Below are 15231 nucleotides of genomic sequence, written 5' to 3'. Positions count from 1 at the left end.
TTTCATACTCCCAACATTGTGGGAACAGTTTGGGGATGGCCCCTTCCTGTTCCAACATGACTGCGCACCAGTGCACAAAGAAAGGTCCATAAAGACAAGGATGAGCGAGTTTGGTGTGGAGGAAGTTGACTGGCCTGCACAGAGTCCTGACTTAAACCCGACAGAACACCTTTGGGATGAATTAGAGCGGAGACTGTGAGCCAGGCCTTCTCACCAACATCACTGCCTGACCTCACAAATGCGCTTCTAGAAGAATGGTCAAAAATTCCCATAAAACACTCTTAAACCTTAAGGAAAGCCTTCCCAGAAGAGTTGAAGCTGTTATAGCTGTAAAGGGTGGTTTTCCCTTCACATGCTATAAGGTTACCGACCGCTGAGCGAGAGGAATCAGATAAAGAGATAAACTTCCAATAAGCCTGGAACATTTTTTTGTTTATGATTCACAATCAACTTTAATTACTCTGCTTTATCTGAAGCAATATAAATCATGTGTAAAAGACAGTAAATCAGGACACTATAAAAGGAACATGAGAGGCTGTGGAGATGACAGAGCAAGATCTGGAAACAAACATCAGTGAAGAATGAAGGCTTTAGTATGTATACTGCTGCTGTTGGAAACCTTTGAGTTTGTCGCCCAGCAGCAGGTAGATGGAGGACTCAATGAGAATGAGATCAGTCAACAGATCAGCTCTGAGGACGGAAGACAGAATCCACCTCAAACAGACACTTTGAGAGCTGAAGCTTCAACTGACAGCCAACAATACTGCGATCTGGGCATCCCTGACATCCATGCAGCACTGCGAGAACTGACCGCCACCGTTACAGAGCAGAAAGGAAACATCAGAGAACTGACCGCCACAGTTACAGAGCAGAAAGAAAAGAACAGAGAACTGACCACCACTGTTACAGAGCAGAAAGAAAACATCAGAGAACTGACCGCCACCGTTACAGAGCAGAAAGAAAACATCAGAGCTTTAGAGGCGCGACTGAGAGATGAGATGAACAAGAAAAATGAAGGTACCTCACCAAAACGTTCACTCTTTTATCAATGATCCTCAAAGTAAAACAAATGCAATACATTGCATAGTGTTGGAAACTTTTTCCTCGTCGAAGCAGAGACCAGGAGACGGGATATCTTTCAAGCAGAAGTTAATCTTTATTGAGAAACGTGCTGTGTGTGTCGCTGTAGTCATCCAAGTCTAACTAAGGGATTGTACTTGGTAGTTCATATACATTCAAGGGGGAGATGATCATGTCTAATCAGCATAACTGTGTCATTCAAATGCATAGGTGCTCATCCAATCAGTCTGACAGTATCGTCCATACCTTTACGTTATCATAGAGACAAAAGGACTGCTGTATCTTGAGCTTGTCCTGCCAAATGGTCAGGAAGAGCATGAAGACAAAAGGCTGCCTGCCTTGATCTCCTTATTATCTTTACCTCAAAATGTAAAATACAATGTACATAACCTTTTCAGTTCATATACTATTACACTGAAACCTAGATATAACATAGTACAAATTTGTAATCCCGCAATAGTCTAAATGTTAAAGCTGAGTGTATACTGTGTAAATTGTTTAGATTATCTATTAGTAGTCTAAATGTCATTTAACAGAATCCTTTTTCCTTTACAGAAATGTCAAATCTTACTCTGGGTCAAGTGGAGGAGTTGAGAAAGGAAAATAGAGGTGAAAGTGTGCTTGAATTATGTTAAATTCAGTGTATACATTCTCAGTGTAATAGAGTAATATATGACAATATTGCTTATGTTTTTCAATAACAGACAGAGAAATAGCTTTTTCAGCTGGACTGATGGAATCTGGCAGTGGATATGTTGGACCTTTTACCACTGACATCACACTAACCTACAAGAAAGTCTTCACAAACATAGGGAACGCCTACAACCCAATTACAGGTAATTATCAATGAAATGGAGTCATAAACCCTTCTGCTCCATTCAGACCTCTCTGCAGTTGTGTAATGTGTATAAGATAATTAAATGATCTGCCATCTTTCAAAACTATTACACAGTGTGTTTGGTAATTGAGTAATCATACAGGAAACAGCTGATTCTGTATCTCTTGTTATTTGATTCAGGTATTTTCACAGCCCCACTAAAAGGAGCGTACATGTTCAGAATCTCTATATACGGTCATGGTGGAACCAAAGCAACTGTATCCATTTATAAGAATGGAGAGCACATGGTTGTAGCATATGATGTTCAGGCTCAGGATCGGTTAAACTCCTCGAATGGAGTTGTGTTGCTCCTGGAGGTTGGAGATGTTGTATATGTGAGACTTTGGTCTGGCATGAGGATATATGATAACCAGAATAACCTCAACACTTTTAGTGGTTTCCTGCTGTTTCCTTTAAGAGAACAAGAGCTTTGCAGAATGTGATTCCAATAATTCTGAACCTTCAGCGTATGAATTAAGATGAAGCTCATGAAGAATCATTAACAAATTAACCTATATTAATAAGGACTAATGTTTGTTTGAAATTTGCAATAGATTACTTTATAAAACTGAGCTGTCTATAAATGTAACGTTATATAAAGTTCCAGCACTGAGACAGACAGGACCCATGAATCTCACATGTGACTCAAAAGTGTTTTGTTAAAGTAGTAAAAATACCTTTTTAAGTGTAGTTTGTTAGTGATCCTTGATCACTTTATCCTACAGAAATAAAAAAGAGAATGAAGAGACATTGTGGCATTTTCTTTTCCTCATATTTTCATGAATATTTCCCCAACAATGCTTGCTTTCATGCACTCACGATACCATATTTATCAATCAAATTTTGCAATCAAAATAAGTGATGATGTGGTGGCAATCTTTAAGAATTTCCTTTTTATTTATCATTAGGACAGCACATTTACCAGATTATGTATTATGTTAGATGCACAACAGTCATACAGACATGACACTAAGGACAAACAAAATGTATAAATCTTAGAAATGCATGAATCTAGATTTATATTTAATTTTACCTTTTAAAACAACCTATGGACTTTTCTTCAGGTGTGGAAAGGGGGATGTTGAGTGCAGTGCACAGCCTTATTACACAAGTCTTTCCGAATCTGAAATCATACTATTTAGTTTAAACTTGTTAGGCTATTATAGATAGCTAGGTTAGTCTAGTGGTGTAGAAGCTTTAATAACATGATCACTTACGATGGGCAACATGACCAGAATCTTTAGGTTAAACAAACCACAGCATTTCCGTGATTTCTGTCAAAAAAGACAAATATGACTATAAGTAAATGATAAAGAATTGGGTGTGCATCTCTTTACTACTTAAAAAAAGATAAAAACCCTTTGGATTGTGCATCTTATAGGCTGATTTCTTTGCTCAACTTTGATGTTAAAATTTTAACGAAGATTTCCTCCCCAACATCATCTCTCCTGATCAAACAGGTTTATAAAGAAGCATCAGTTATTTTTTAATATCCGCAGCTTACATTAATGTGGTATATTCTCAGCATCAGGCCATTCCAGTATGTGTTGTTTCATTGGACACTGAGAAGGCGTTTGACAGTGTGGAGTGGGAGTACCTTTTTTTAGCTTTGGAAAAATTTTGGATTTGGCCCAGTCTTTCTCTCTTGGATCAAATTACTTTTATAGGTCTCCCTCTGCAGTAGTTCTGACCAATGGTCTGCATTCTAGACCGTTTAACTTGCACCGTGGAACTTGACAGGGCTGTCCGCTAAGCCCATTACTGTTCACTCTAGCTATTGAGCCTTTAGAAATCGCTCTACGCGAGAGTCAGCAGATTACTGGAATTACCCGCGGTGAGGCAGAGCACAAGGTAACTCTATATGCAGACGATCTACTGCTTTTTATCTCTAATCCAAAAATTTCTTTTTAAACTTTGCTTAAGAATTTTGGTCGGTTTTCTGGTTACAGGCTTAATCTGCACAAGAGTGAATTTTTTTCTGATTAATAAGGTAGATGCGCAACTACAGTACTCCAACATCTAGTCAAAAATAAGTTCTCTTATCTTCGGGTCTGTATCACTCGCCATCATAAGCACCTTTTTAAACATAATTTTGGCATATTTATTGAACGGATTAAGAAAGATCTTTCTAAATGGTCCCCTTTAAAGATTTCTCTCATAGTGGTGCTCTCTCAATTTCTTTATCTTTTTCACCATTTACCTTTATTTATTCCCCTGTCATTTTTTAAATCTTTGAACTCTGTTATTTCTATATTTATCTGGAATAGTAAGCACCCCTGTCTGCGTAAATCATACCTTCAGTGGTCTAGATGCAATGGTGGTATGTCCTTACCTAACTTTAAGTTGTACTACTGGGCAGGTAACATACGGACTATACTGTATTGGTGGCATTATCACCTTTTACCCAATAGACCATCCTGGGTGGACATGGAAATAAATGCCCACAAATTTCCCTTCCAGCACTTCTTGCAACTAAATTACAATTAATCTCTTATACTCCGGTTGTTTGCCCAGTGGTGAAACACTTGAGGATTTGGACCCAATTCAGGAAATCATTTGGTTTTCAGGATACTTCTCTTCTTAGCCCTGTTGCCCATAATCATTTTTTTTTTCACCTTCAATGCAGGACAGGTCATTTAAGCTGAGTTGGTCCGACAAAAGGATCAATGTTATAAGTATTTATTTATTGATCGTTTATTTGCTTCTTTTGAACAGTTAACATTACGTTTTGGTCTTCTTTAGAGTCTTGCAAATAAGGCATTATGTTAAGTCACTCATTTTAGATTTTCCAGTGAAAAAATCCTTTGGATAATTTCCTCTCATGTAATATATTAGCCAAGGGCTCAATTTCTATTATTTATAATTTAATGACCAATCTGGCATCTTCCTCTCTAAATAACATTAAGAGATCTTGGGAGTGTAGCATATGCACACGTATCAGGATAATCAATAAACTTTGGAATGTTCAGAACGCTTTTAGCATGCTGGACTGTGTTGTAAATCTCATCTCGGCTCCGGCCGGTCTAGAGAAAAACAGACACTCTGACACCTTTGTTACCCTCCGAGGTAAAACAGAAGGCCCAATTTCCTAGCTCTTAGGACATCAAAGGGGCCCCTCATGTGGACTACGGGCCAGATTGGCATTCCAACACACACCACACACACACAGACACATACAAAAACACACAAACATACATTATTGACTGTATATGTAAAATACAGTCATGCCAAAATATACCCATCATGTATTTCGAGCATATGCATGTTTCCTAGTGTTTAAAATTAGTTTAAATGAGTGTATTGGTGCTAGTGTTAGTTGTAATAAGGGAATTTCGTCTGTAAACCATAACTTCCTTTATATGCCTGTCTGATCTATCAAGTTTGATCTCGTTTTAAAGCTCTGGCTACTGATCATTCACTGAGATATGCTGACAAATGAATTTTTCTATGTGTTTAATGATACTGTGAAGAAAGTACTCCATCTCGAAATCTGATCTGATAGTCGTAAATTCAGCTTGGAGACAAGACAAAGAAAGAGCTTGCCCGCCAACTTTGCATCAATGTCATTGGCTATTCCACCTCAAGGAGGTGTGTCGGCTTATCTGTCATAAAAGAGGAGCACCAGAATTCTTCCGCGTGTTCTCCCGACGGCCCCGAATCGTCCATCGCCCACTCACACACGTCTCTCCCGGACGTCACGGCGACGCGCTTCCATCGTGCTCATCACGGGACCACCATCTCTCCGGCGAAACTAACTTTCACGTCCTCAGTTCAAACCCTCCCGCGGAAACGGAAGAAGCCAATGAACTGCAGCAGCACTGACCTGAAACCCCGCAAACAATCTGATGCAAGTACCGTTTCTGAATCTTAGATAATGAAACTGATTTCTGTGCTGGCTTTCAAGGACTGTTAGGTTTTGCTATTTGCCTTCTCTCTTTCCTTCCTTTCCTGTCTCTACGTTCCCTTTTTGTATATATTTGTATATTCTGTATTTAGACGTATAACCTCTGTAGTCGTAGTTTGCATATATTAAACACATTATTCATGCTTGATTGTTCTTTTTGCTCATTTCAACAAAGACCCGGTCACTTTAACGTTTCGATCCTATATCCTTGCTTTACGTTTGGATGCTAGAATAAGAGGTCCTTCTCATGGCCAGAGAAAAACCTTCCTTTGATAATATTCTATGAGGAGCTTAGTTTGCTGGACAAACGAACAGTTTCTCTAAATAATTATTAAACCAGAATTAATCATATATAGAATTAATTATAATTCATTATAATTGATTCACCATATATGGTTAATTCCCCCTTGGGTTGGTATGTGCATAATAATTATTCATAAAGCTTTATGAATTATTATATTCATATTCCACCCATAAATTGATTTATAACTGTACAAATCGCTACAGGAGGAATACCTTGACAGACCACTTTCTGAAGACGCATGGAACTGTATTCTCAAACAGGTCCACTCATCGTCAATGTGTGCTCAGCATTCACTTATACAGTTCAAAGTAGAACACAGAGGTCATATATCCAGGGCTGGAAATGGCTGAGATTCACTGGGGGGACTCTATATGGGAAGTTTTTTTTTTTTTTTTTTTTTTTACTTTCAATGACTTTTCAAATGTATTTAAATATAAAATATTATATAATTATATAATATGCTAACATTAAACAGGCCTATTTCATGTTTCCTCCAAACAATATTTTCTTAATTATCAAGCAGACACATGAAAGGTCAGTACTAGAGATTCTGACATAATGTTAGTTGCTGCAGTCTATTTACAAAAAAATATTAATTATTTTGAATGAATTATTATTATTTTAAAAAAATCGGTTTGAATAAATGATTCAATGACTCAATTAAAAAGATGTCACTTGTTTCATAGATGAATCAACATTTTTGAACAATTCTTTGTAATGAATGTTTCAAGGCCATAACCATGTCTTGAACATTGGGGGGGGGACCTTTTTTTTTTAAATAAAGCATAAAGAAACAAAACAGTGAACGAAATTGCTGCAAATACAATGCTATATCAGATATGTACAATAACAATTGTAGAAAAAAAAATAACATTACGATGTCCAGAAATCAATTTACATTGAGAACTCATGTTTAATGTGATTCATAATACATTTCATAATACAATATATTGTTAGTTCTGAGATTCTTCAATTTTGTGAATAAATACATAGATCCGCAATAGACATTTGATTTCCCTAGTGGTCTAGTGGTAGAATTTTTGTTAACAGTATCAAAGGTTGCATGTTCTAATCCACCCTCACATATTTATTTATTTTTTTTCTCATTAAAATCAAAGATGTCCATCAATGGTTGTATATCAGGAGCAGGGACACATTTGTGTGCATTTGTATTGTGATTTTACTGGAAAAATAGAACTTCCACAACGGTGTTAAGCAATCAATTATGTGCCCATCTGTGCTGTGAAGACTGTGTGCACGAGCAAAAAGAGAACGTAAACCCCGCCTGCTTTTTAATTTAATTGGCCATCTCAATCATTTTGACATTGAGGAGCGTTCTAAGACCGCTGAGGCAGACCAGACTAAAAATGTAACTTTTAAACCTTTTTGTCATCCTAACAACATGCAGAGTGGTGTAATGAAGTGCAGCAGAGCAGAGCAAGAATTTCAAATATTTGGGGGAAGATTTGGCCATTTCTATCATTCCAGGGCCGTTACCATCCTAGACATTGAAGGGGACAAATCCCCCCGAATTGTCCCCCTCAATGTCTAGGGTGGTTACGGCCCTGGAATAATTCAATGACAAATACATTTTTAACAATCATTTGTCTCCACCTACTGGTGTAACAATGTAATTGATGCAATCTTTATTTGAAGTATCAATACTTTCAAAGGGTGAGTTACTCTATTTTATTCACTTCCGTTTAGGATGGGGAACTGGTTGTCTCCTTTAGTTGCGAGGAGTTTGGGTTTGCCCCTTCGTGAGGTTTATTTAATTGTTTGTTGCTTTATTTTTGCAAAATGCTCCACACATTCAAAGTTGGTTGATAACACAATTGCAATAAAGTAACAGCCTATAGTTAACAATTACTTGTTTACAAAGCGTTTGAGCGCGATTAGTCATAAGTATCAATTTACATTCATAATCGGCCTTACAATCATTAATTAGTGTGTGTGCGGCTTTACATGCGCTTCGCACATGCGCACTAGCACACACACGCAAGGTCTCTCACTCCCTCTCCCTCTCTGCCGTGTGCGTGCTACACGGTTTGAAACACAGTCTCTGTCTTGCATGCGCGCTCTTGCTCACTCGCTCTAGATTCCAGGAGATTTGAACTAATTTGCGGGAATCAGGGAGCCGCTATCAATATGTGGGAGATTCCCGGAACTTCCGGGAGACTTGGGATGTCTGAATATAATAGAACGTGATCAATTCTAGTAAAGGTGGTCATGAGAAGTTTAAAAAGCTTGCAGGGTCATCATCATGTTTTCCCCTCTTTTCATCAGTCTTTTTAGTGGCTTTTTGACTTTCTCCATAGTGTTTTACTACATTCTCAATAGAATTCAAATGGGTTTCACATTTTATCATAGGAACGGCTTGCGCAAATCTTATCACACTTTTGGAGTGCGCTGGTGAACGCGCCTGCGGTGATTCGTGCGCAGTGTGCCACTCATGCTTCAGAACGCGCGATTTATACAATTAATTAACAGCCCGATTCTATGTTTCGGTGTGGTGGTTAGAGTACCGGCAACATGTGATAAGTGGCGGTACGCAAGACAAAGCGTGGGTGCGCTACAGATTAAAATAAAGAAGTGCCGGTGCGTACCGGCCCACTTCGAGCACTGAGTAAGATCGCGTGGGTGTTTGAAAGATTGCTATATTTTTATGATTAATCATGCAATTTTATTGCATTATGTTTTTGCACTGAATCGGTTTCGTTAGGCTATTGAGAGAATAAATTCAGAAAAAATCCCTTCATTTCTATAAAAAAAAATCAAACAACTTTGAACTGGAATGCCGTCCCCCCTCGAAATTCACTCCTGGGACGCTGTTCCCCCGCGTTACCCCCCATTTCCACCCCTGCATATATCCAAAGTTAAATTAGCTCAAATGTTTCCTGGTACTAGCCCCATATGTAATAGATGTAAATGTGATGAGGGATCATTCATTTAATTTGATAAACATCAAAATTTGTGGTGATCCCATGAAGAAATCAAAAGTTACAGCATTTGGAACAAAGGTAGGCATTTTTATTTTTTTTGTTTTCTGAGAGAAATGCACAAAAATAATGACTCATAACTCCAAATCTCTAGCAAAGAGAGTCAAAAGGTAAAATTTATTAAATTTGGACATTCTCTTGCTGAGAAATACTGATAAAACAAAAAAATAAAAGTTTACTCAAGGGAAATTTTAAACTCAGAAAGGAAATAAGGTAGGAGGACACTTCTTTTTTTTTTTGGTGATGTTCCACTAAATGTGAGCAGTATCTGGATCAAATTTTGTGGTGATTGCATAAAGAAATCTAAAGTTACAGCATTTTGTATCAAGGTAGCCTTTTTGTTTATCCATTGGCACCCCCTGAGGGGCATTTTTAACTTTTTAGAACCTAAACTAAAATAGTCCGTTTTCACATATTATTTTTTTATTATTATAAAATTCTCAAACAATGTGCTATCTTCAAGAGCAAGGTGTCATTTTTTTCAGAAAACAACTGGCTTTCAACAAATTAGTTATTGACTATTAATACAGTATGTATGGTGAGTTTGTAAATATAATTTAAATAGACAAAATAAATAAATAAATACATTTTCTGATTTTTATTTAGAAAAAAGAAAAATGATGATCGAAAGGATCTAACACTTCAAACTTGAAAATTCAACTATATTACATATTTAAAAGTCTTTTTGTGACACTTAGTTTTCATTCAGGAGAAATATTTTTCATACACGCATACATATACTACATATGCATGCATACATTTACCGCACAGACACATTATACAGATACACACAACAAATGCGAAAAGTGAGTCTCACTTAGCCTCCTCACAAGTCTTATCAGAAATCATCCCAATCAACTGTGTACTCCTTCGCCATGTTTTTGTTTGTTTCTTCTATTATTTATGCGATCCAAAACTCCCTAAACTGCCGCGCTCCATATCTCTCCATTCAAATCCTCCTTCCACCCGCTCTCCCCAAAAGCGGCTGCCATTTGCTGATGAAAGACACAAAATTACCATAATAACCCATATAACGAAAAGCCCATGTTGTCTACTGTCTGTAGCAATTTGAATTATTACGATAGCGGTTCAAGAGTTACAGTAACATGAATACAGCTTGGTTGGTTGTGTCGCCGACGACACATCTGGTTTTTAGGGTTAAATATGGAATAACTCGTGACCAATGCATGGGATTTTTGTTGTTCACAAAGGGTTAGTTCACCCAAAAATTTAAGTTCTGTCATTCATTACTCACCATCATGTCTTCTTTCCACCCATAATGAAATGCGGTTTATTTATCTCCGAATAAATTACCCCCAAAAATACCACATTCAAGGTCCAGAGAAGCAGTAAAGACATCGTTAAAATAGTCAATGAGACAGTGGTTGAACCTTAATGTTAAGAAGCGACGAGAAATAACGGCTTTATTCAACCATTTTTCCTATTCCTTGTCAGTCTGTTACGCAGTTGGCGCAGTGAACACAGTTCAGCACTTTCATGTTTATGTCAGAACGTGGCTCATTATTGGCCGGCTCCATTGCCAGCATCACACATGCGTCACATGAACAGGCATCGGCCAGTACAAGGGACATAAAAATGGAAGCAATTAACTGTTTAGAAGACTGAATAAAAAATTTGAATTAAAGTCATTTTTGTTTTTGCACACAAAAAGTATTCTCGTCGCTTCATAACATTAAGGTTGAACCACTGCAGTCATGTCGACAGTTTTAACATTGTCTTTAATACTTCTCTGGACCTTAAATGTGATAATTTAGATGCTTTCTATGGGAGATAAAAATCCTCTCGGATTTCATCAAAAATATCTGAATTTGTGTTATAAAGATGAACAAAAGTCTTTCGGGTGTGGAACAAAATGAGAGTGAGTAATTAATGACAGAAATGTCATTTTTAGGTGAACTAAGCCTTTAAGGAATTTCCTTGGCACTTTTTTCTTTTGGCTGCTTGTGTTTTAAAAGACTATTTTCTTTTCTTTACATTTTCTTTTATTGATATTTTCTTCTCTGTGATTTGTAAAGCTGAGCAACAAAGTGCGTTATAAAGGTGATTTACAAATAAATTGAAGTTAAATTGTAATATAATTTGTTTTGGATTAAAGCATCTGCCAAAAGTGTAAATGTACAAATAATTGAACTCTCTGACAGAACCTATAAGTGATTAATAATTAACAAAGATAAAAACTCATATTAGCTCATATTAGGGTACCATAAAACAAGTCAATATCAACATTATCATTAGTGCATGAGTTCCCATAATCTAGGACATTCTTTTACATGACAAGCTGTAAATCAGGTTAATAATTATGTTTAATGTTTTTATACACGTCATTTAAATTGACAAGTTTTGATACAGGATCTGTTGATGCACGTGGAGGAAAAATAACATTGAAAGGGACATTTTGTGGATTCAACAAGTTTACCTCTATTTGCAACATTTGTGGCATGACATCAATCACCAGAGAAAAAAACTTGTTATTTAGTTAAAAAAAAAAAAGTGAGGCACTTACAATGGAAATAAATGGGACCAGCAGTAAATATTTAAACACAGTTTCAATAGTATAGCCACAAAGCTTAAAAAATAGCTATTGTCATGTTTACATATATAATGTATTTAATTTAAATAAAGTCATTCAAACTTGCATACGAACGTACATTTTGAGGTAATCATTCCTTAAAGTAACACAGCCTGTTTTATTAAGTTAGGTCCAATAAATACTATTAAAATGTGAGATTTCAACCTGCGCCAAACAAGAGCGTGTCTAGAGGGGTAGAATGGGGATTATGATTGTGCCCCAACCAGACAATGCCCAACGCCACTGGATCAAAGCACTGTCATTTGCTGTTGATTTGTGAAGTGCAAAAAAAAATCATAATTATGAAAACAAAATAACAAATATAATATATAAAATATAATATTGTAATTCTTTCAGCCAATAAGACCCCAGCATACAAACTTACCACAAGACAGCATGAACAATAAAATGCAAGATGTTTTTAATCTTGTCATGGTTCATGTTCACTATAAAAGCAGAAGAAATGGGACATTGTGTGTCTAATCTAAATCTAAAGGGCTGTAAAACATCTGATTACATCTGTTCATGGTTTCTATCTTAATCCTTGTTGTTTGTGAGCTGTTTAGTGATTGTACTGTGGAACCGTCTCAAGGAAGTATAGCAGAAGTTAATGGACAAGGAAGTGTACAAGAGGTTAGTAGTAAACACGGTTTGAACCCATTAGTCTGAATAAATGACCTGTGCATGTTTTTTGATAGCCACAATCCAATGATAGTATCTGTTGTGTGATGCCTTGTATAATATATATGCCTAATATAATTATATGTATTATATATGCCTTGTAGATACAGTTATATGTGTTGATGAAGCCTTATGTTTTAAAATAATGCTCTCAGACTCTGAGGATGACCGTCCAGGTCATCTGTGATGCAGAACTGGTGTTACAAGTTCGTTTTGTTTATTATTTTTTATATGTGCTTGAGTCATGGAATTTGTATATTTTTACATTCGTGCATAATGATCTCTTATTTGTAGTAAATACATGGAAGCATATGTGCCTGTAACCACTGAAGAAGATGATGAGCTTGTAATCACAGCACACGGTCTTCACAGTACTGATAGAGTAAGCTACAAAAGTATGTTGATTGGAGTGTATAAGTCTAAAAATCTCTTTAGGAAACAAAGCAGTTTAACAGCTTCTGATATTATTTAAAATCTGGCCCTTGTTATCGATCGAAAACATCTCAGCAGATTCAACATAAGGTAAAATGTGTGGGATGGCGCAGTCAGAGGATTTAAATGTGTCTCATACTCGGAATTCAATGACATGTTTGTGAAGTTACATGATTATTATTATTTCACTTTAAATTTCGATAAGGAAAACATTTGTCAACAGTAAACAGTCTTATATTGATGTCCATTAAAGCAATACTATGTAAACAATAAAAATACAGCCACTGTGTCCAAAAGTGGCAATTATGGGATAACAGACACAACAATGCATCATGTTCTATAAGATCATCATGTTTTTTAGGGTGATCCAGGGGATTAAAACGTATAGTATAGCCTATCTTTCAGACCTTACTCCACTAGGTCTGAAATATATATTGCACGTTTTAATCCCCTGGATCACCCTAAAAAACATTATCTTAACTTTATTAATTATTAATTCACTATTAATAGTAAATGCGTAAAGGTATATAAAATGGAAATAGTCAAAGTAGGCTAACTATGTTACCTCAAATGTGTACTTAATGGTTGGATTCCACAACTGATAATATAACACATGTAAATGACAATACAACACTTACTGTCGGTGTCATAATATTTACTAATGACTTAATTTGAGATTTTCTATTGCGCTTCTGATTTGGGTGCGAGATCCTCCAATTTTGGGTGCGCAAGAGGTGATGGATTCAATTGTCCAGTTGGCATTTTCACCACAAAATGGAGTCCGTGTTACGGAAGCGCCACCTAGTGGGTGTTATCAAAAAAGCATTTGCAAAAAAGTTTCGCCTCTTGGCTTCTGTGCTCTGCCTTACGTAAACCTCACCCTGATGTGTCTGCATCAGGTCAGTAAAAAGTAGACATGTGTGTTCTTCCTACAGTACGTAGTCAACCACAATGCCTATTACTGCAATGTGTAATGTTGCCGCGAAGCCGCAGCGTTAAATGTGACACTTGTCGCAAAATCACCACCAGGTGGCACAAAGGGACGGTTTGCAACAATGCATAAGGCTGCTGTGACATTTGTACTTTTAAATAAATAAATAAAATTACTGATAGTAATAATAATAATAATAATATTTAATCTTGGTTAATTATCACGTAAGTGTTTAATGTTCCAGCTATTTGACTACTGTTACAGTGAAATATTACAGTGATGGCAGACAAATGCTTGAAACTACATTTGATAATTCACTGATGTATTTCGACAGGTCAGACATTGAAACATTTATTCCTGTACAACACAGAGCTCTGTGCATAACATGCAGAAAAAGTGTTCATTAATTAAGAAATTGTTGATCATATTTATTATTAAACCATTTCTTTGTAAATGAATTAAGAAATTGTTGATCACTTTTTATTAAAATTTTCCTTGGTAAATGAATTGAGAACCTGTTGATCACTTTTTATTAAATTTTTTTGTGTAAAATGAAGAAACAAAAAAAAAAGTCTAAAAGAAAGGTACAATTCAACTACAGAGGAATTAAAACACAGGGACGAAATATCCCAATCAAACACCCTCATGTTTCGAATGATTATTAAAACATGCAAGTTTATTTTCCCCCCACATTTCAGCACGGGGCTCTGAAACTGGCCCAAACATTTTCAACACGGGCCTACATAAAGTCCTGGGACAGTTAAACTTATTAATTATTACAGGTTTGAACAGAGAGAGCAGTGTCTGTATTCACTCTGTCTGGAATGTAGAATTAAGACGACACAGCATCAGTAAATGAAAAGTTAATAATATGAACGTACTTTGGTCCAGTAGTGGCCTAATTGTTAGAGAGTCGGACTTGTAACCCAAAGGTTGCGGGTTTGCCCACTGCTCCGGGTCTGTGTTCACGGTGTGTATGTGTGTTTGTTCTCTGATCACTGTGTGTGTACTTGGATGGGATAAATGCAGAGCACAAATTCAGAGTATGGAACAACATCCTTACCTACACATCACGTCACAAAATGAAGAGCGTTCTCGCAGACACAATGGTTACTGCTGGAAAAGAGATCTTCTGTTCTGGGCATTTCGTGGAAAGTTCATTCGTTGTCGAGTGGTAGAGCGTTGAACAGAAACATCAATGACATAGATTCAAATCCCGAACAAACATGTTTACTGAGATGTGTGTGTAAAACAGTTCTCTAAAATAAATAAATAAAAATAATGTTTATAGCGTTCGTTAACCTGAAAGTTTTTTAAACACGATTGGAAGGATCCCAGGATCCCTGTGGAATTTAGGCTAATTATTGGGTTGAAAATGTTGTTCATACAGAGTGTGACAAAGAACAATGAGTGGGTCTATACTTTGCGTGGGA

At 36.5% G+C, this 15231-nt stretch overlaps 1 protein-coding gene across 3 annotated transcripts in view; it reads left to right on the top strand.

The window, feature by feature from the left end:
- The window catches only part of LOC125243880 (heavy metal-binding protein HIP-like), a 78901-nt gene that overhangs the window by 56874 nt on the left and 6796 nt on the right, over positions 1-15231 (top strand). Inside the window, exons 1-4 of one of the 3 annotated variants that reach the window (XM_048153739.1) lie at positions 544-1017; positions 1636-1689; positions 1785-1916; positions 2099-2670. The exons of 1 other annotated variant lie outside the window; for it this stretch is intronic. In XM_048153739.1, the coding sequence (XP_048009696.1) occupies positions 582-1017; positions 1636-1689; positions 1785-1916; positions 2099-2400 (924 nt within the window). In that variant the 5' untranslated portion in view covers positions 544-581 and the 3' untranslated portion in view covers positions 2401-2670. Of the gene's footprint in view, positions 1-543; positions 1018-1635; positions 1690-1784; positions 1917-2098; positions 2671-15231 lie in introns of those variants that run through there. One more of the 3 variants, XM_048153743.1, reaches the window with a different exon arrangement.

The sequence above is a fragment of the Megalobrama amblycephala genome, linkage group LG13, assembly GCF_018812025.1.
Source record: "Megalobrama amblycephala isolate DHTTF-2021 linkage group LG13, ASM1881202v1, whole genome shotgun sequence".
NCBI lineage: Eukaryota > Metazoa > Chordata > Actinopteri > Cypriniformes > Xenocyprididae > Megalobrama > Megalobrama amblycephala.
This window is presented reverse-complemented; position numbering and strand designations above follow the sequence as displayed.